Below are 23,558 nucleotides of genomic sequence, written 5' to 3'. Positions count from 1 at the left end.
GTTGGTTTTCTGGTATTTGCTGCTGAAAGTGTAGTTCCATGCTGGGTGCAGCTGGGACGTTCTGAGTTCATATCTTACCACAGCCATGAACTCGCTGGATGACCTTCTGGCCACACCCACGCCAGACATTTATGCCACTTTAAACAGTCATGACTTCCCCCAAAGAATCCTGGCAAGTGTAGTTTGTGATGGGTGCTGAGTGTTATTAGGAGACAGAGCTCCAATGTCCAGAGTGGTTTAACAGTCAGCCCCTCTTCTCAGACAATTCTGTGACTGGAGTTCTGTGGGGGGAATTGGGGTCTCCTAACAACTCTCAGGACCCTTCACAAATTACACTTCCCAGGATTCTGAGATCATGACTGTTTAAAGTGGAGTAAATGTCTGGTGTGGATGTAGCCTTAGTGAGTCATTTTTCTTTCCAGCCTGCCCATCAATCATATGGACATTAAAAAAATCTGGACTATTATAAAAGTTAGAATTTTATTTGAAACACCTTTCAACACTCAAAAAAGGACTGTCAGTCATTAGAGCAGTATGACAATGGAACCAATTAACTTGGGAAGTGGTGGGCTCTCCAACATTGGAAGCATTCAAGAGGCAGCTGGACAGCCACCTGTCAGGTGTGCTTTAACTTGGATTCCTGCATTGAGTGGAGGGTTGAACTCGATGGCCTTAAAGGTTCCTTCCAACTCTACTGTTCTATAATTTTCTGTTAGCTGAGACATCTCTCTTTCTCTCTCTCACTCACTCACTCATTCACACAGCCACTGAGCATTCCATAACAGAGCATGCTCAGTACTCATTTGGGCTGTTTTGGGAGTCATCCCCTTTCTGTTTTCTCTCTCACTTTTTTGTATTCTGCAACACTTGGGGTTCCCTCTTGCCCACTAATACTCCTTATTATGTGTGGTATGGATGGTGATACCATGGCTACAAAAGCAACAACACTTCCAGCCTGAGCTTCAGAAATAGAGGGAATGACACTCTGACCAGTTTAAGTGGTTAGTATTTAAATCTGATTGGAAACTGTTCAATTTGATACAAGGTGGCTATTAAGCATGACCTAAAAGTTGCAATTCCAAGCATACTTACTTGGAAGTAATTCCCATAGCAGTAAATAGGATTTACTTCTGGGAGTATAGAATCAATCAGTAAGAGTCTCCCAGTAGACACCATACATGTAAGCACATGGCTTTTCCCCAAGAATCTTGGGGACTGTAGTTTACTCCTCACTGAGCTACAATTCCCAGCACCCGTAACAAACTACAGTTCCCAGGATTCTTTTTTGGGGTGGTGGTGGAAATGTGCTTTAAATCTGTCATGTGTATGCAACTTTGGTGAGATAATAGCTGAAGGTAATCAGCCCAAAATGATAACAAATAATCAGTAGGCATTCCCAAAAGACATTCAAACAGTGGGTAAAAAAAAGTGAGAATTACAGAGGCAAACACAGAATGCAGATAAGCAATAAAGTAATCCAAGAGAGAGGAGACACCTTTGTCTCTGCTCTCTCCCTCCTGAGCCATGAGGGCAACTCCCAAACCTGAGTGTTGCACCTCCAAGTTAGTCAGAACTAGGTATGCCTTTCCTATCTACTATGTATTTCTATAAATAAAATAGCTTTTCTTATTTTACTGAGTCTTAAGTCTCAGTGATCTCAGTGCAGGGTAAAAGCCTGCCACTTAGGTAAACGCACACATTGGCACACACACATCTCAGACTGTTGACAATCTCTGCTAATATCTATACAAATTTACATAACATGCATCACCTGAACTCACTTGATCTAGAGTTACCTTAGATCTTGCAACATTTGCAAATGAGAAGCAATAGGGTTTTATATTAGTTCTGATTGTCTATTGGGCTATCATAGGGTATGTATTTTTTGCCTTTTCTATGGGAAAAACTCCAACTTCAGTGGAATTTATGTGATGTGTTCTAACCATTTGAATTTGGCTAACGAATGCTTTATTCTTTCATCGGAACTTTAGCAGTAGTACTAAAATACTAATGAAAAAGGGAAAGAGAAATAATACTTTACATACATCATTTAGCTGTATTGTTAATTATAGATATAGATATAAAGGATAAATGGCATTTTGTCAACTTTTGTCTACATTTTATACCTCCTCCTTGGTTTTCCAAGCTTGGCATGGAATGCTTGTCATACAGAATTAATTTGAAATGCTGCATTATCATAATCATCATCTTCAAAATAAAAAATAAATGTACTGCCTTCAAGTTGATTCTGACTTATGGTGACCCTATGAATAGGGTTTTCATGAGAGGCAGTGACTGGCCCAAAGCTTCATGGCTATGTGGGGATTCGAACCCTTCTACTACCCCCTGTGTGTGTGTGTTTAGTTTTAATATTGTTTTAGGCTACTTAGATGTGAAGCAGCCAAGGCCAGCAAATTGTAGGCATTTTTTCAAAAAAAGTAACTGAAATGTAATTGTAGTGATTACTTTTGAGAAAAAGTAAAGTAATCAGTTACTTTCAGAGCAATTGTAATTGTAACTGTAATTACTACTTTTTTGGCCAAGTAATTGTAACTGTAATTTATTACTTTTTAAAAGTAATCTTCCAAGCTCTGTTTACAATATACATTATTTACATATCCACTGACATATGTCCTAACAGGTTCCTCATTGCTTTACTTTTCCCCCTGAAGTGTATGTATCAGTTCATTGCTAGAGGCAGCCTCTATGCACAAAGTAACCATGTCTACTCAGCAATAAATCCTAGTGAATTCCAAGTAAGTGGTGTTAATCCGCTTCATAACCGTGAATTTAAAAAACCAATGGAATGCATCCTTTATTATTGTTTTTTTCACAATGATCTTTCTTGTAACCTGTCGATTTTATCAATGCTCTTCTGTTAAAGCCCAAGCTTCTTTGTCAAAGTGGGGAAAATCACACAAGGAAATTGATCTGTAAATAGCTGTTGATGCCTGACACAAGCACATCTATTATGTGCTACTATAGGTGAAAAATATGTTAAAAACATATATATTTCTGCATCAATGGAATACAGAACAGAAGAAATACATGTGCAAAATAAAACAAATACCAGATGAGGGTGTGAATGAATGTTGGAATGGATTGAGGCACATGCTTACATACCTAGTACAAAAATATATATTTATGTGTTTGGGAGGGAGTGTGTGTGTGTGTTTGTGTGTGTGTGTGTGTGTGTGTGTGTGTGTGTGAGAGAGAGAGAGAGAGAGAGAGAGGTATCTCCCTACATGTCTGGTGTGTGTGTATTCTATATGTGTGTGTATGTGTGTATGTGATGAGTGTCTGTGTGTTTGGTCTGTGTCTATGTGCACTGGGCAGTGTGCATGTATGTATGCACCTATACATTGGCTATGGCCACCACTAACATTTGGTCTTTGGTGGGGTAGTTGACTGTCAATGAGGCTCTTTGTCCAAAAGAGCCTGGACACTTCTGTTAAAGTGTCTGTTAGACTACTGCTCGTGCCCCAGGCCATTGGCCTATGGGGTACCGCAGGGTTCACTTCTGTCTCCCATGCTCTTTAACATTTATATGAAACCACTGGGAGAGGTCATCTGGAGAGTTGGAGTACAATGTCATCAATATGCTGATGACACTCAACTCCATCTCTCCCTACCACATGATCGCAGGGAGGGAGTGCTCATCCAAAACCTGTGCCTGGAGGCTGTGAAGGGCTGGATGAAACTTAATCCAGACAAGAGGGAAGTGTTGCTTGTCAAGGGGAAATCTGTGCCAGGGATAGGGTTGCAACCTATTCTGGATGGGGTTGCACTCCCCTTGAAAGAGCAGGTCCGCAGTTTGGAATTCCTCCTGGATCCTGCCCTGCTGCTTGAATATCAGGTGGCTGCAGTAGCCAGGAGTGCTTTTGGCCTACTCAAACTGGTCTACCAGCTGCATCTGTTCCTGGAAGCAGTTGACTTGGCCACAGTGACACATGCATTGGTGACATCGAGGCTTGAGTACTGTAACACACTCTATGTGGGGCTGCCTTTGAAAATGGCTCAGAAATTACGGGGACTTCCGGGAAGGGTTGCTTTGCCTGTGCTGCCTCTGAGTCGAGCTCTCGTCTCAGAAGAAGCTTTTTCAGCTTTAAAATCAGTCAGAACGCTCTTTTTGACTGATAAAGATTTTCTCCCGGGCAGGGAGAAATGTAGAGATTAACCACAAAGCCTGTTTTTGTGGAGAGGACTGGATTTCATTTATTTATGAGAGAAGGTTCAAACTGCAATGCCGGGCAGACTTTCATCAAGCTCTAGCTGATTATAGCGACACGTTTATCTTTTCTTCAAAGAAAAACGGACTTTAACAGGCAGACAAGCATCCTTCTTTCTATTTTCTTTTTTCATTTGGTTTAAATTGGTGCAGCAAAAAAGAGATTTGTCAATGAATCAGCTGTGAAGAACTTCTAGGTGAGTTATGGCTTTTCTCTTTCACTCACGAAATTAAGGTGGAAAGAAATTGAAAAAGCTTATCTTTGTTTTTATCGCAAAAAGCTGTCCTGGAGGTGAATTCTAAAGATACCAACGGAAGAGGGATTTCTATTTCGAGGAGGGGGAAAAAAATTTTTTTGGGGTCTATTTCATTTTGACGAATCTGCTTATTCACGACGCCACTAATTGTTTTGATGTTGGGAACTAAGTTTGTTTTGTATTCCTGAACACATAGAGATAAGGCAGGCTGTACTGTCTACACTGATATTAGCAAGCCTCGAATATTAACCCAATTGTGGCTGAAATAATTTTTGTTTCTGTGGTTTTAAGAATGACAACCAGGAAAGTGATTGAGACCATGGAAGAAATTATGTTTCAGAAAATAATGGGTGAGATTGAGATAACGAAACAAACCCTGAGACAGGGTAGACAGGAGATGAAAATTGAATTTAACAAAATGACGCAGGAGCTTAAAGAAATAGGGGATTCTGTGAGAGAGGAGTTTGATGGGATTAGAGATGAGAAAAGAAAAATTAAAGGGAAGCTACAAGCCCTGGAGATTGGAACAAATGTGAAATTGGAAAAAGATTTGGAGTTTATGGATGATAGAAATAAAGTTTACTGTTTGGAATTCAACGTCTCTGAAGAAATTAATGAAAATTTTGGTGGTAAAGTTATCAATGTCTTGGATAATTTTCTGGACTGGAATGATGTGATGGAGCTTGACATAGAAAAAATCTATGGTGTTGGCTACAGATATGTGACAGTGGAGAAACTCTTAAGAGATGAGCCAGTGCATTTTGTAAAAAAGAAGAACAGAGATATGACTTTGCAGCAATATTTCAGCAACATATTCAGAATTCTTGACTGGAATGATGTGATGGGGCTTGACATAGAAAAAACTTATGGAATTAACTACAAATGTGTGACAGAGCAGAGATGCACCCAGAGCAGAGATGTGACTTTACAACAATATTTCAGCAACATATTCAGAATTGATGGCAAGGACATATTTGTGATGGGGGAAATTCCCATCAGACTCTTGTTATATGACTATGGCTATGACAGCAAGATCATCATGGGATACTGATAATGGATGAATGGATACTGAAACCACTGGATTTAACAGGACTATTGAAGATGGAAGATGGAATTAATATTGATAATGGAAGAATGGTTATGGAAATTATTGGACCTAACAGATTTGACGAGATGGATTAATCAATATGTTTATTTGGACTATGGCTATGACAACAAGATTATTATGGGATACTGATAATAGAAGAATGGCTACTGAAATTACTGGATTTAACAGGATTATTGAAGATAGAAGATGGAATTAATATAGATAATATATTCAGTGGTGGCCCCCGAACTATGGAATGGTCTCACCGAGGAGGTGCGCCTGGCGCCGACACTATCATCTTTTCGGCGCCAGGTTAAAACCTTTCTCTTCTCTGAGGCATTTTAATTCCTGTTAATTCTAAATTATTATATTTTGATTTTAGACTGTACAGTTTTGTGTACAGTTTTGTGTTATTTTTATTGTATTTTTAATGTTCACCGCCCAGAGAGCTGTTGCTAGTCGGGCGGTATATAAGCTTAATTAAATAAATAAATAAATAAATAAATAGATAATGGAAGAATGACTATTGAAATTATTGGGCCTAGCAGATTTGAATCAGATGGATTAAGCGACATGTCTATTTGGAGAAAAGTTGAAAGACATATCTCTCAAGGAATTGAAACCTCTCTTTGACTTTTTGTGGAAAGAATAAAGTAATGTTTATGAGATTTGATGATTAATTAAGATAACTACTGGAGGAAAGTGATTTTATAATATAATTTTAGAGATAGGATTGTTATATATTGTAGACCTATAACTGATCTGCGACAAATCGGAAGTCAACATTTTATTTTATTGTTTAATTGTTTTTGTTTTGTTTTGTTTTTTGTCTTTGAAAATTTGAATAAAAATTAATGATAAAAAAAAATGGTTCAGAAATTACGGTTGGTTCAAAATGCAGCAGCCAGAATATTAACTGGAGCACGGCACAGGGATCATATCACCCCTGTGCTTTATTGACTCCACTGGCCCCCACTGTGTTTCTGGGCCCAATTCAAAGTTGGGACTTTTAAAGCCCTAAATGGCCTTGGACCAATGTACCTGAGGGACTGCTTATGCCCATATGTACCTGCCCGGGATTTAAGATTATCTGCTTCGGGTCTCCTCTTCGTGCTTGGAGTGAAAGATGTTAGACTGACAGGCCCGTGGGAGAGAGCCTTTTCAGCTGTGGCCCCCAAGCTTTGGAATACCCTACCCTGAGAAGCCCGCTCTGCTCCCTCCCTGATGGTTTTCCAGCAACCGAGGGTAGGAAGGCAGGGACGAGGAGTGGCAGTCATCTATCGGGAGTCCTTGATTTTCACCAGGCCTCTGCTCCCAAGGACCAAGTTTGTTGACTGCATGTACTGGAGGTTGGGCCCGAAGGGCAGTCTGGGGATCCTGCTTGTGTACCGCCCGCCCCGCTGCACGGCAGACTCCCTGACCGAGGTGCTGGAGGTGGTCTCAGATGTACAAACGTTGACCCCAGAACTGTTAGTATTGGGGGACTTTAACGTGCATGCTGAGACCACTCTCATTGGAGCCCCTCGGGATTTCCTGGAAACCATGGCTTCCTGGGAACTGCACCTTAATAACACTGAGCCCACCCATGTAGCCGGTCATGCTCTCGACCTTGTATTTGTCCTGGGAGTGGTGGGGAGTGTTCTGAAGTTGGGGGCTATTTCTTTTACCCCCATGTCATGGTCAGATCACTATCTGGTGAACTTTGACTTCTCGATGCCACACACCCTCCACAGGGGTAAAAGACCTATTAGAATGGTCCGCCCCAGGCGCCTGATGGATCCGGATGGATTCCTGACTGCGCTGGGGGAATTGGAACCTGCTGAAGGTCGCCCGGTCGAAACCCTGGTGATGGAGTGGAACGAGGGAATCACCAGGGCATTAGACCGGGTGGCTCCGAAACATCCTCTCCCCCTGAACAGAACTCAGACAGCACCGTGGTATACACCCCGGTTGCGAAGTCTGAGACAGGAGGTGAGACGACTAGAACGCCGGTGGCGGAAATCCCGCTCTGAAGATGTTCGGACACAGGTTAGAGCAGCAATAGCTGCCTACCAGGTGGCAATAAAGGGAACAAAGAAGGATTTCTTTGCTGCCTCTATTGCATCCGCAGAGTGCTGTCCCAGGAAGCTGTTCCAGGTGGCCCGAAGCCTGGTCGGTCCAGTTGCTCAGGAACCCTTGGAGCATTCTAAGGCTTCCTGTGACAAATTGGCAAGGCACTTTGCCGATAAAGTCGAACACCTGAAGAGCTCCATTCACTGTGGATGCAGTGGAGGATCCAGAGTTGACCAGTTGCAATCTGGTTCAGTGGGATTGGTTCCGGCCTCTTCCTTCTGAGGATGTGGACAAGGTACTTTCAACGGTGAAGCCTACCACCTGTCTGATTGATCCTTGCCCATCATGGTTCCTTATGAACTGCAAGGAGAAATTGGGCGAAGGGATTAGGGCGGTGGTAAATGCATCCTTGAAGGAGGGTGTAATGCCACCGCCCCGCAAGGAGGCAATTATAAAACCTATTCTAAAAAAATCCTCCTTGGATCCCCAAGTCTTGAACAACTTTCGCCCCATTTCGAATTTGCCATTTTTGGGCAAGATCATTGAGCGAGTGGTGGCTAACCAGTTATCAGCACACTTGGATGAAATGGATTATTTGGATCCATACCAATCGGGTTTCAGGACTGGACATGGTACTGAAACAGCCTTGGTTGCTCTGGTAGATGATATGAGGAGGGCATTAGACAGGGGAGAGTTCACCTTTCTTGTCCTCCTGGATCTCTCAGCGGCTTTTGATACCGTCAACCACGGTATCCTGTTAGATCGCCTGAGGGGATTGGGAATAGGAGGCACTGTTTTACAGTGGTTCCGTTCCTTTCTCTCTGACAGGCATCAACAGGTAGCATCGGGAGATGAGGTTTCAGACCCTTGGTCCCTCACTTGTGGAGTGCCACAGGGTTCTATCCTCTCTCCCATGCTATTTAACATCTATGTAAAATCGCTGGGAGCCATCATCAGGAGTTTTGGGCTGCGGTGTCACCAATATGCTGATGACACGCAGCTCTATCTCTCTTTTAAATCCTCACCGGAGTTGGCTGTGGAGACCTTGTCCAAGTGCCTGGAATCCGTGAGTGGGTGGATGGGAAGGAACAGGCTGAAGCTCAATCCTGATAAGACCAAGGTGCTACTCGTGGGTGACAGGGGAAGGTTGGGTGTTGCTGACCTGAAGCTTAATGGAGTGAGACTACCCCTGAAAGATCAGGTCCGCAGCCTCGGGGTTGTTCTTGATTCCAAGCTGTCCATGGAGGCTCAGATTTCGGCAGTGAGCCGGGCAGCTTGGTATCAACTACACCTCATACGGAGGCTGCAACCCTACCTCCCTATTCATCAGCTCCCACTGGTGGTACATGCCCTGGTCACCTCTCGATTAGACTACTGTAATGTGCTCTACGTGGGGTTACCCTTGAAAATGGTCCGGAAACTACAACTGGTGCAGAATGCGGCGGCTCGTTTGCTTACAAACAGCCGCCACCGTGATCATATCACGCCAATGTTATTTCACCTACATTGGCTTCCAGTTGTTTTCCGGGCCCAATTCAAGGTGTTGGTGTTAACCTTTAAATCCCTATATGGTCTCGGCCCAGTTTACCTGAAGGAGCACCTCCAGTACCACCAATTAAGCCGCCCGACTAGATCAGCCACGCAGGGCCTTCTCTCAGTCCCACCAACGAAAACAGCTAGGTTGGTGGGGACTAGAGAGAGGGCATTTTCAGTGGCGGCCCCCACTCTCTGGAACTCCCTCCCGTCTGATCTTCACCATGCCCCTTCCCTGGATACATTCCGCCGAGCCTTAAAAACTTGGCTCTTTGGACAGGCCTTCGGGATCCCCGGGGTGGGCTAATTTCTTTTTTCCATGATTGTTTTAAAATTATTATTGATTGCCCTATATTGTTTTATACTGCTGCCATTAGAATGGTTATTGTTGACTGCATTGTATTTATTCTGCATTTATATTGTATTTTATTGAATTCCAATGTGTACGTCACCTAGAGTGGCTTCGGCCAGATAGGCGACACAAAAATTAAATTTTACTTTTACTTTACTTTTACTTTTCCAGCGACTTCTGGAAACGTTCCAGAGAGCCTTTGGGAGGGACTGAAGATAGAGCCTGATGATGATTTTATGCCTTCTGTGTTAATTTTTACCTCATTAGTCCCTTCAGTACCACTCCCTATATATGCATATATGTGTGTACGTGTGTGTATATGTATATATATTATTTTATGTATTTTAATTGCATTTTATGTATTTTAATTTATTTTAATGTTTTTGTGATTTTTATTGTGTACAATTTTATTATGTACTTGCTCAATTTTATTGTAAGCCACCCTGAGTGCCCTATTATAGGGTAGAAGGGTGGGATAGAAATATTTTAAATAAATAAATAAATAAATAAAAGTGTGCTGAACAGTGGCCTGAACACACATTCTTTGCTTTGCAAACAAATGTCTCAGAATGTAGCAAACCACTTCCACCACACTTTAGAATGTCTGTTTCTTCATCCCAAACTACTATCATTAAATAGTATCACTTCAACATATGTACTCCAACATTTATTAAACTGTATTGTTAATGGAAATATTTCCATAATACTTACGAATCCACGTGATTCTCAAAAGAGAGGAGGATAGGGAAAGGAGATGTCTTAAATGCACATTCAGCAATAGCTTCAATTACTTCCTATGAGGAGTGAAGGGGAAGAAACAAGAAAACAGGCACTGATTATTTTTCTTCTTAACACATTTCTCTTTCTGATAAAAATAATTTAATAAACAAACATAAGCAGTTTGATGGCTTCTCTGAACCTTTTCCCCAAATGTTTGAGTTCTAAAACAACTTTAAAAGGATTGAGGAAGCTCCACTAGCAATAAATTCTTCTCAGCTTGATTTGCTTTCTCATCTTCAAAACATGCTACGATGTTCTCTCATTCCACTGTTATGCCTGCCTGTGGGAGAACAAAGAACAGCTTGCGTGTAGAATTCTGTCTTTGTAGGGCACGACTCTGTGCCTAAAGCTAAATGGATCATTTTGCAAAATTAAAATAGTCATGTATTGCCTGATAGCCTTTTTTGTATTTCAAAAAAATTCAGTTACTTAAGTTAACCCATTTCAGGCTTGTGTATGATGTAGGTAAACCCTTGCAAATGACACAGAGGATTGTTTACAGGGAGTCAAATAAGGATGAACATTGAGAACCTTTCCTAATAGTGCCTTTGCCCTTGATGAGGGCTGACATTTGTTTATCTAGCAAAATGATGATCATCCGCCCACAGCTCACTATGAATGCACCTTGATCAAGGAAGGAAAGAAAAAGGTCAAGCTTTCCCCATCCCTTGAATAAAAAATAATACTATCAACACTCACTTAAACAACAACATGCATAGCAAAGAAAATCCATCCATCCATCCATCCATCCATCCATCGCAGCAAATCAGGACTTCCACTGTGGGTTAAAGGTTTTTTAAAACATGAAGAACAAAACAAAATTTGTTTGATGCCAACCAGACAAAAAGTGGTGAGCCACACCGGAGATAGTGTTCCAAAGGTGGAGTGTCGCAACTGATAATTCCTTCTCCCCAGTCACCACTCACTTTACCTTACAACAGTCTTCCCTGACCTTGGGTCCCTAGATAATGTTGAACTGCAATTCCTATACCCAGCCAGCATGGCCAATGGCCTGGGATAATGGGAGCTATAGTCCAACAACATCTGGGGATCCCTTAGAAGATGGCGGCATCACTTTCTGGATAATATGTATAATATAGACACAGACTGTTTTTAGCACCTGCAGTTTTGAAAGCATGTATAGAAAACAGTAATAGAATTGCAACTGAATATATATCATCTACCGCTATTCTCCTAATTTGGAATAAAGTTAAAAAATTTAACATGCCTTTAATGCAAAAGACTAACAACCAGAGCATAACTGAGACTGAAATCCTATACACACTCCCTTGGACTCAACACAACTTACTTTTGAATAGGTATGCACAGGATTATACTGTGAAAGGAATTTTTTTTCCAAAAAAACCTCAAAAGGCATGTCAAAACAGCAATACAAAATTTGATATAAAATATAACTGAATTATATTAATGTAATGGGCTAAGAAGTTCACATGGGAAAGTTCAACCACCCACTTATACTACGTAACAATCCTGCCAAAAAAAGGTTGGTCAAACTTAAAATCCATCCATGAGGCCATACTATAGAATACAATTTATCAATACCTTGCCACAGTCATTAACCAAAATGGAGACAATAGTCAAGAAATCAGAAGAAGGCTATGCCTGGTGAGGGCAGCTGTGACAGAACTAGAAAAGGTCTTCAATTGCAAAGATGTATCACTGAACACTAAAGTCAGGATCATTCAGACCATGGTATTCCCGATCTCTATGTATGGATGTGAAAGTTGGCCAATGAAAAAAGAGGTTCAGAGAAAAATAAACACATTTGAAATATGGTGTTGCAGAGAGGTTTGTGCATACCATGGCCTGCGAAAAAGACAAAAAAATGGGTGTTAGAACAAATTAAAGCAGAGTTATCACTAGAAGCTAAAATGATGAAACTGAGGTTATCATACTTTGGACACATAATGAGAAGACATGATGCACTAGAAAAGACAATACTGCTGGGAAAAACAGAAGGGAGTAGAAAAAGAGGAAGGCCAAACAAGAGATGGATTGATTCCATGAAGGAAGCCACAGACCTGAACTAACAAGATCTGAACAGGGTGGTTCATGACAGATGCTCTTGGAGGTCACTGATTCATAAGTCGTAATCGACGTGAAGGTACATACCAATAACAAAGGAGCAAAGCTCAGGCGTTTCATTTCTTAGGGCTTCCTAGCTCTGTTCTAAATTTTTACAAAGCTATTTCTAATATATGTATATCATGAGGTCCAATAAGTAGTTATTTCTCACCACTACCTTGCATGTAGATTTTAATTTATAGCAGCCTTTTCTAGCAGGATTTTTGCATAAAGTTGTTTTGACTTATCTAATGAGGTCGCTCCCCACCCCAGCTGACTGGTTGGTAGTATTTTTGCATCAAAGGCATTTAAAGGTTTTTAACATTATTCCAAACAATGACTGTAAGAGTAGATGATATTCATTCAGCTACAATTATTATTATTTATTATTATTATTATTATTATTACTGTTCTCTATAAATATTTTTGAAAATGTGGAATATATATGAACATGTGAGCATATAAATAAATATATAGGATATATATAGAAAGACATGCATGTGAGCAGTTAATGTACATAACATCAAGCCATTATAGCAGCTTCACCAGGCATCATGGAGAATTCGCACATAATGGAAGAGAGAGTGTGTAAAGTACCTCTGATCCTACCCACTGCCATTTCCTGCCCCCCCCTGGCCGGAATTAAACGTTCCAGTTCCGCTAACATTTGCGTGTGTGTGTGTGGGAACTGCATTACTGTGTCTGCTATACTCTTTCATAAAAGGATGTAAACAATAAATCGATAATGTTTTGCCCATTTAAAATTCCTGTTTTGAAATGGAAGTTTGTGAGACATTAGAAATGTTTTCATACTGACCAGAAGATGAATTCATATTCTTGATTAGCCAGTCATTTTAATGATTGTTTTGTATTGCTTTTTAAAGGTGTTTTAATTGTATACATATAATATTTTATGAATTGGCAGAATGGAAATACTTTTATATATAAATGAATATACACATACACATACATATATTTCTCTTTCACACACTCACACATGTACAGGCACATATATATCTGGAAAACGTTTTATTTGTATGTATCATATTCTCATGTATAATATATCATTTTACAATTATTTTTTCATAATGTCTCTGAGGAAGATGAATGTTGCCATGTACATTTTTATTTTTTGAGTACCAGCTGAAGTCTCATTTCTGTTTTTGATTCCCCGCCCCCAGCCCTGCTCTGGAGCTGCCCCCTTTTCTTCTACAACATGAAGGAACTTCATACAGCATAGCTGTCACTGAAATGCTATTCAGTCAATATATAATTTCTTATTTTTAACCTATTTGAATAATGGCTTAACCTGTTGAATAGCTTCTGTGATAGTAAAAGGGAGGCATACCTATTTGATATCTGTCAGTACTAATTTTTACAGTAATAGGAATAGATGGCCTTTTACCAATTTTCAACTGGTGCACTTTTTATATTGACCAGCAATCCCAGGGCAGTGATTTATTTCTCTAACAAAGCAAGGCATGCCAGACTTTGAAACCAGGTGTTAATCATAGCTGGAAGGGTATTTGTAGCTATCTAGACCAATTTCCCCCAACTTTGTGCCCTCCAGATCTTTTGAAATACAGCTCCCATCAGCCCCAGCCAGCAGAATCAATAGTCAAGGATGAAGGATGTTATAGTCCAACATCATTTGGAAGGTTGAGGAAGGCTGGTCTAAACCAATCCCCTGCTCAGTGGAGGAAATCCAGAGATAGAACATCCCCAATAGATAGCTGTCCAGTCTCTGCTTGAAGACCTCCACTGAGAAAGAGCCCATTCCACTCTTCCCAGGACATTGGTTCTATTATCAAAGTACTCCGACTGTTAAGCCATTTCTTCCAATGTTCAACCTACATCTTTGGGAGAAGCAGCTTTACTGGTAAACAGCAGTATGATAATGGAATGGATTAGCAGTCACCTTCAGATTAGCAGTACTTAACATATATTGGGCAGATCCAAACAACTATGTTAGTGATGCCCAGAGGTTTACCCATGCTTAGTGGGTTTTGTGACTCTCCCCATACCTCCATCCCATACCAAATCGGAGACAGTTTGTGAAACTCTCCTCAGTTTCAAAAGGGGTATAGCACATGATACGAAGGGGGGCTGTTCAAGACACAGTAGCCCAAAATCCTTTCGGGTACATGGAATTAGTTGCATTGTTGTTGAAGAAATGCAAGTTTGTTGACCGTTCAAGGGCATGCAACAATGTCTATTATTCTATTATTTGCTAAGCATAGCTTTTGGTTCCACTAAAAAGCCTGGTACCATCTTCAGTGGCTATTTAATTCCATCTGTCCATTTTACCTGAAATAACAAGCCCAAAGATATCTATCCATGTTTGCACAGAAATGTCTTTGCACAAGACTCATTAAATACTATTGTGATAATAGTTTCATAACCCTTTTTTAAAAAAGATGTTTTTAAAGCTTTTTAAAAAAATGTTTTTAACGTTGTTTTGTTTTAATGTATTTTAAGGGCTTTTTATGATGTTTTAAAGTGTTTTTAGTTTGCCGCCCTGGGCTCCTGCTGGGAGGAAGGGCGGGATATAAATCAAATAATAAATAAATAAGTTAAAATGCCACTGATCTGTATGTACAGAATGATGAATGAATGAATGAATGGTTTATTACGGTCGAAGACCAGCATAAGAATGATGAAAATAACTTGTTAACCAAATATGCCATTTGATTACTTGATAAAATAAATGAAATATATTCGGTTTATTACACTGGGGGTCACAGCTCTATTTGTGAGAAGTGGTAAAGAGGCCACCCATGATAAGTGAGGTATTCTGTCATTATCCCAGGTCTGTGACAGGATGGGGAAAGATGACATAAAGCAGAGCTTGGAAAAGTTACTTTAACTTTTCCAAGCTCTGAAAAGCTATCAAATATTGGTAGGTAGCAGGAAAGAGGCCAGGGTATATAATATGGAACAGAGATTGCTTGAAGAATGAAGCAGTGGCAGATGATAGATATACTCTTCAGGCGGTCAGTTTGCTTTCCAAACTGGGCTCCTGCTGGGGGGAAGGGTGGGATACAAATTAATTAAATAAATAAATAATATTTATATTATGGAATTCACTCCCACTAGATCAGGAGTGAGGAACCTTTGGCCCACCAGATGCTTCTGAACTACAACTCCCATCAGCCCTAGCAAGCATAGCCAATGGCCAAGGATTATGGAAGTTATAGTTCAGCAACATCTGAAGGACAAAATTTCCTCACACCCGCACTAGATGCAGTAATGTCCAACAACCTGGATGGATTTAAAATTTAAGACAAATTAATGGAACATAAGGCTATCAATGGCTACTAGCTATGATGGCTTATGCTTCACCTCCCGTGTTGGAAGCAGTAAGCCTTTGAATACCAGTTGCTGGAAAGCACAATTGGGGAGAATGGATGCACTCAGGTCCTGCATCCATTCCTTTCTGGAGGGACGAACTCAGAAGGTGGTGCTGGGGGACTCCTGTTCGGCTCCTTGGCTGTTGACCTATGGGGTCCCTCAGGGTTCAGTTTTGTCCCCCATGTTATTCAACATCTACATGAAACTGCTGGGAGAGGTTGTCCAGGGGTTTGGGGTTCGGTGCCATCAGTATGCGGATGACACCCAACTCTGTTTCTCCTTTCCACCTAAAGCCAAGGAAGCTGTCCTGGTCCTGAACCAGTGCCTGGCATCAGTGATGGACTGGATGAGGGCAAACGAAACTAAATCCAGACAAGACAGAGGTGCTCCTGGTCAGTCGAAGGGCAGATCAGGGAATAGGGATTCAACCTGTGCTGGATGGGGTTACACTCCCCCTGAAGACACAGGTTTGCAGTTTGGGTGTGCTCCTGGACTCAGCTCTGAACTTGGAGGCCCAGGTCCCGGCCGTGGCCAGGAGTGTCTTTGCCCATTTAAGACTGGTGCACCAGCTGCGCCCATTCCTGGAAATGCCTGATTTGACTATGGTGATGCATGCCTTAGTTACATCCTGTTTAGACTACTGTAACGCGCTCTACGTGGGGCTGCCTTTGAAAACTGTTTGGAAACTTAAACTGGTACAAAGAGCTGCAGCCAGAGTGTTAACAGGGGCTGGTTACAGGGACCATACAACTCCCTTGTTACAACAGCTCCACTGGCTGCCAGTTTGTTTCTGGTCACAATTCAAAGTGCTGGTTTTGACCTTTAAAGCCCTATACAGCCCAGGTCCAGGCTATTTGTCAGACCGTATCTCTCTGTATGAGCCTGACCGGGACCTGAGATCTTCAGGAGAGGCCCTTCTCTCAGTCCCAACACCCTTGCAAGTGCGATTGGTGGGGACGCGAGATAGGGCCTTCTCAGTGGCTGCTCCTAGGTTCTGGAACTCCCTTCCTATGGAGGCACGAATGGCCCCCTCCTTGCCATCCTTCTGTCTGCAAGTAAAGACTTTTTTATTCCGACAGGCTTTTGGGATAGAAGGTGTTTAGGATTGGGCTTTACAAGGCTTGTTTTATTGTTTTATATTATTATTTGTATTATTTTAAATTGTTTTTAGATTTTTAAGTGCCTTTTAAGGTTTTAAGGTTGTTCATTGTTTAATTGTATTTTAATTGTATGTTTTTCTATGTTTTTAACTACATGTAGTTTTATTTGTAAGCCGCCCTGAGTTCCAGTTTGGAAAAAAGGCGGGGTAAAAATAAAGTTTCATTCATTCATTCATTCATGCATGCATGCAGGCATCTGCTTGGCCATTGTCAAAACAGGATGCTGAACTAGATCCAGCAGGGTATTTTTTATGTTCTTCATGAATGAAAGGACAAGCAGGAATGTAATGAGCTAATAACCCAATAATTGCACAGGAAGGTCTGAATCTTTCCATGTTCAACTGTCCACACTTAGAATCCTGTGAAACATCTTAGTTGCACAGAGTTCCTGGCTGGGTGGAGGATGTAGACAAGTTCAGCTAAATGTGCAAAGGTTCCCTCTTCAGACGTTCCACTCAAAGCATGAAGGTCTGAGGCAGTAGCCAGTGGGCATGAGGATGCTGAGAAAAGGACCGACACATGTGGCTGTACTCCTCCCTCCACACATTTGTGCAGATGCAAACATTTGAGCGGGGCTTGAGGCATTTGTTCTGACAGCAGAGAATGTGTGGGAACCACTTTCACGACACTTGGAATGTCTCTCTTCATCACATACCTTGCAGATCACCATTCTATTCAGACTCCACATAATCCCAAAACCTTCAACAGAGATAATGCATTCACAATTTTAAGATTATTTCCGCAATATAGTTTTGGGGTTTTGTTTTGTTTTTCAAATGGATCTTCAGAAATTCCTCAAAGCACAGCTGTGTAAATCTTGAAGCATAACCAAGGAGTAAACTATATAACACAGACCATTTAACTGTGTGAAATAGTATATGAATCTAACAGCCATAGTCTAATAGAGTAGTCTGATAACTTTCAGGAAAGAAGATCAGCTGAAATTACCACAAGGGAAGTCTGAAGGATAGTGATAATATGAACTGAGGGGTAGTTAGCTATGCATTTCCTGTAACTGTCTCTGTCACATTGTCTTACTACTTAGAATAATGTTATGAAAAGCTAGAATGGACTGAAATAGCACAGAAGTAAACACATGTTCCTTGGTATATTATGTTCTTAAAGGAATCATCTTTCTATCTATCTTCAATTAACACTAGAGAATCTTGATGGAGAGACATATTTAAAATTTGTAAATACACCATAGCCTAATAATAATTTACCTATTCTACAACAAATATATCTCAAATATGTCCACTTAGTATTTTTTTATTTTACTTAGTACTTAGTGTTCTTTTACTTAAAATGAACAGTAATTTTCAAACCTCTGTATTATCCACAGATAAAAAGTTAGCAATTTCACTGTTGCTCTATGTTAAAATTAGATACACGCTTATTTTACCAATCTGCCACATCTGGATCTCTTCATAATCAGTGCTTAAATTCTACACTAACATTTACATGTTTTACACTCCTTGTATTCTGGAGAATAAATATGTCCTTTAAAATGTCAGGATAAAGAAATGGTGCAGGGATGAATGAATTTGGTCAGATCTTTGCTGATGGTGGCAAACCAGAAAGAAAATTAAGACATCTGGGAATTGATTATCATTAATGTATTTTTTGTCCCAGTCAACTGCTGCTTGCTCAAGTAGTCACTATGCCACACCATGCGGAAAGAAATCAGATAACACTGAGGGGGGGGATTAGAAACTGCTTTTTTTAAAAAACCTCTCATATCATCTATTTTTTAAAATTAGCAAGAATACAATAAGCTCACTCTACTTACTTCTTGGTCTGATATACCTGTACTATCTGTTCCACAGCACCAGTTTCCCAAGAAGCTATACATCTGATATCAAATCGAAGAATGCTTTTCCTGTTCTCAAAACCCTGCTGGTACTGAAGCCAGATAAACTATGTGAAACATTAAACCTGCAGCCCAACCCTATGCTCTAGCTAAAACAGCTGGCACCACTCTTCTGCTTTTATCTGTACAAGCCAGCTGGTACCATATCCTCAAGCACCTAGCTGCTATCCTGTTCTTCATCCTGTGTCATTCCTTGCAGCGGGGCTGGGCTAATGATCTGTTCTTTCACCTATTGCTTCTTTGTTTCTCCAAGGATATATGTTTGCTCCTAGGTTTGGAAGAGTCTTTGCCTTACAACAAGGAAGAGTTCATGAGGTAGATTTGAGGATACCTTGTGTTGGAAAGGTCTTTCTTGGGGGGAAGCATATTGTCTCATGTAGGCTATATAATTGGTATTCTTTGCTTTCTGGATACTGGTACGTGTATGTAGAAGGGAGTGTGTGTGCTATTTGCCTTATAGAGCTGAGCACTATCATTAGTTATTAGCCATGCATTTGAAATATTCTTGTTCTTGGCTTGTGGACATGTATATACAAGTATTTAAAGTAACACTTGCTCAATAATTTGCTTTTAATAATGTTATTTGTTATTTAATTTTGAGAATTGTTATTTAATTTTGAGAATTGTATTATTTTATTGATGTATTATGTTCTATTGATGTATTGTTATGCTCGTGTTTTTTGTAAGCCGCCTTGAGGGCCTTTTGGTCATAAGGCGGGGTGTAAATAAATATGGCTTTGCATGGGTGTAAGGTGGGACTTCCAACCCTGGTACCATAGATGACTGGCATCACTTGTCCCAAGTTCCTCTCATAACACACAACCCCTCCTCTGAAAGACTTGCACTGATGTATAGCACCTGTTCTGTTGCACAACTGCCATCTTGAATGCTGCCAAGGGGACAGACTTTTGCTTGCACAGGCGGAAGGCAAAAACTAAGTGGCCTTTCTTGGGTCCAGCTGATCAGTACCTTATTCAGCACAGTCACTCCTTGACATTAAATACAGTGAGGCCTTAGAAGATATTGGGTTGTATTCAACTAACCTTTACTCAGAGCAGACCCATTGAAGTTAATGGACCTAAGTTAGTCATACTCATTAATTTCAATGGGTCTACTCTAAATAAAAGTTATTTTAATACAACACAATATATTTTGTATTCATCTCATGACACTACTGCTACCCATTTCCATATCCCTATATGCAACCTAAATAGGCCTTTTTGAGCATTCAAATGAATGTGTTGGGCATAAAGTATGTAGAGAGAGTGGGTGCCTGTGTGGTGGCCCTGCCTCCAATGTCCTCATGGGTGCCTGCTCCACTACCCAGCTTTCCCATGTTGGTTGGGAACGTATGAAGGTGGAGTAGGTGAGCATAGCACACATAGGGATGCTGGAGTGGGCCCAGTGAATGTGCACCCACCCCACTCGATGCCCACATACATTCTTTGTTGTCATTCCATTTACAGTTTCTCTTCATTTGAAGATTGTTTGTTGCACTGAAGACCTTCCTAGGATTCAACACACACACACACACACACACAGAGTGGATCACTAGGTAGTTCAATTACTCAAGTTTTCTAGATGTGAATTGAAAGTTTCAGTGAAGCCTTACAGCATGAGTTTCCAACATATCCACTACAAGTGCTACTGAAGACATTGCTACCTCCCCACCAGTTTTTTTACATGCTAAATGTATATTGCAAATCTGTTCCCACCCAATAATTTTAGCAACACCCTATAATGTACCTTAAAGGATATTTCAGTTGTCATGGTGAATCCATGTGTAATGACTGGCTCTTCTTCTGCTGTTCGGCCTTTCCAGCAGTCCAGTTCAACACAGCGACAACCAGACAACAGCACTTGGCGATACATCTCTACAGAAGAGTTACCGGCCAGCTGTCCAGCTGCAACAACATAACAAGGAGCATGAAACAAGGGAACCCATTATGGCCTTATGGACTACATGCACATAATCTTACAATAATTTCCACCAGTGGTGAGAAACAAGAGGACAAATCCATTTAAGATGCATAAAATCTAATGAAAATCATGTCCAACTAGTCAATACTGCAGCACTCTGATTTTTCCTTCATATTCAATGCTGTAAACCAGGGTAGCTAAGCTGTGGCCTTCAAGATATGGTTGAACTCCAGCTCCAATCAGCCCCAGCCAGTATGGACAATGGCCAAAAATGGTGAGAGTTGACATTTCAACAGTCTCTGGAGGAGCATAGGCTAGTCACCCCTGGTGTACGTAATTTCCAGCCTGAATCAAGAAAATTGTATGGATGCATATGGTGGTAGTGGACCTAGAAAATAATGCAAGAGGGAATATCACATTCATAAAAATGCATATGTTCACAATAATTCGTATTCCTATTGGTGTTGAATGTTTCTGTACTTTTAAAATGGTAAGGAATACATTTGTCACTTGTATTTCTTGCGGCAACTTCAAAATATTAATAAAGAGGCTGACAGAACTGTACATATTAAATGAAGAATTAAGATAACTTGTGTTACTATTAACTGTCTTTAAGAAATCTAACTTCTGAAAATGTGTTCAGAAAAAGCTCTTCTGTCGAAATCCGTATTATAATTTAGTACAGTAAAAAAATTAAGTTTGCAGTCACTTGTATCATTGATAGCATCTTAGACTTCATTTGTGTTAACTGATCAGCACTGACAGTTCACTCGGGTTTTCACAGCTCCTGGAATTTAATGTGACATTCTTTACTTATATTTAACTATTTTATGATGACACATTACACATTCAGTGGGCCCAGTCCTGCCCAAGTGAAGCACTTTAAGTCTCGTTATTTTCAGTGGGAGAGACTTAAGCATGTGCTCAACTCTCTTACTTAAGTTAATGAGAGAGTGCTTCACTTCAGCTGGGCTGGCTTTCTTTTTTATATTGTAGAAAGCTTAAAAATAAATTCAATATATCACAGGGGCTAAAAGGACTGAAACAGGGTGGCCACCTATCAGGGATGCTGCAGTAGCAGATTTCCTGCACTGAACAGGGGTTTGGGACTAGATCAGTGGTTCCCAACCTTTTTGGTATGGTGACACACAAGTCTAAATTTATTTGGTATGGTGACCTACTGATTTGTTGTCACATGAATTTTGGACCATAGGTCTTCAGCAGCCATTGCTTTCTTGCATTTTAACTCCAAGTTTTCCTTTTTTTATTACTTGAGGCATCCAAGCAAAAAATTACTTAATGCCCTTATTAATGTGGAATTTGTTGAAATGTTTATAGTACTTACAAAGTTATACACAGATGTTTTTATGGGAATGTAAGAACATAAGTCATCTGATTGCACATTTGGCACCTGCACATCAAAGGCAAGCTGTAATAGTCACTTAAAACAACTCCCTGTACGAGCACCTTGTGATGAACCATCTCTGGATCTGCTGGTACAGAGTAGTTTCCAGTTGTTAAAATGTAAGACTCGAGCCGTTCTGAGGTTCAGTTACAAGTACAGTTACAAGTACAGCATTATAATATGCCAACAAAATTTAAAAAGTTTTAAGAAATATTCCTCCTCCTAAAAGCAGTATTAAAAGCAGAAATTATTTGGAATTTACTTATAAAGCCCGTGACCCACCTGCATAGGCTTTGTGACTCACTTGTGGGTCGTGGGTTGGAAAAAATTGGACTAGATGACCTTTGAGAACCCTTCCAACGATGGGCTCATCCAGACGACTGCAAAATGTGTGACACGCACACTATGTGTGCTTATTATTTTTCGGTCGTCCAAATGACGTCGCGCGGTGTCACGCATTTTTGCGGGTTAAATCCGCTCCTTCCAATACCAGCAAAAATGCAATTTGCTGTCTGAAATCGGGAATTTCATTGGGACATTTTTTCTCACTGGGAAACAGCGAACAAAAAGGCGAAAAGTGAGGAAGATCAGCTGACAAACCGGATATGGAAACGGTGGATTATCCCGCTCCTTTTGGATAAGCCCTATGATTCTCATTCTTTATTTGGTACATTCTAGGATACCACTGCGATCAACCACTTGATTAAGCTGGTTAACTGAATGAGGTTAATTAAGTGATTAATTGTTGCTTCTTCCCTGTCCCAAACAATGATATACAGTATTTATTTTTGCAATATTCTGTTATACTTCTTAATGTGTAACAATAACAGTTTGTTTCATTTGTATCATTTGGGGGGAAACAAGCAGAACACACACACAAGAATCAAAAGGGAATTTGCATGATTGCACATTTCATGGGGAAAGGAGACACCTTTATCACTACTTGTTAAGACAAGTGATTTTCCCTCATACTCCCTGGGGTTTAATACTGCAACCTTGGCTCAGATGGCCAAAAGTACCTGCTAAAATGCTTAAGCTTTGTGAAAATGCATTTGTACATGCCATTTAAGAGGGAGCTTTTTGTTCAGGTTTATCCACCAAACTGCAGAAAGCCACCAGTGGGAGGAGAATAATGCTGGCTTTGATGTGATGACGTTTTCCCTTGCTAGTCATCAGAGTTCCCCCACACGACACCTTTCCCCCATTTTCCTTTTGTATAGAAAATCAACAGGAAGGAGGACATGGCATCTGGGTATCAGCTGACTTTACTTGAAGGGACCCCTCACCCACTCCTATAAGGGGTGAATAGTCAAGCCTCCTCAGCTTAAATCACTGGGCCACAAGAAAAGCAAGATTTTCCCCTTCCCTTTTTGGACTCAAAACATACGCCAACTGTGATATAGGCACCCATTTCCCTAGGTCATCCAAAGCCTGGATCCTTGATAGACAAGAGCCTAAGATCAAGCTGCTTCATGTGA

At 40.6% G+C, this 23,558-nt stretch overlaps 1 protein-coding gene across 11 annotated transcripts in view; it reads right to left on the bottom strand.

The window, feature by feature from the left end:
• PLCB1 (phospholipase C beta 1) overlaps positions 1-23,558 on the bottom strand; it is a 689,597-nt gene that overhangs the window by 187,770 nt on the left and 478,269 nt on the right. For all 11 annotated transcript variants that reach the window (XR_009762119.1, XR_009762120.1, XM_061622530.1 and 8 more), the window contains 2 exons: positions 20,502-20,659; positions 10,221-10,303 (listed from right to left, as the gene is read on the bottom strand). Coding sequence is in view for 9 of the 11 variants with exons in the window: in XM_061622530.1 (XP_061478514.1) it covers positions 10,221-10,303; positions 20,502-20,659 (241 nt within the window). In the remaining 2 variants the exon portion in view is untranslated. The remainder of the gene's footprint in view (positions 1-10,220; positions 10,304-20,501; positions 20,660-23,558) is intronic.

This window comes from Rhineura floridana, chromosome 4 (assembly GCF_030035675.1).
Source record: "Rhineura floridana isolate rRhiFlo1 chromosome 4, rRhiFlo1.hap2, whole genome shotgun sequence".
Lineage (NCBI taxonomy): Eukaryota > Metazoa > Chordata > Lepidosauria > Squamata > Rhineuridae > Rhineura > Rhineura floridana.
This window is presented reverse-complemented; position numbering and strand designations above follow the sequence as displayed.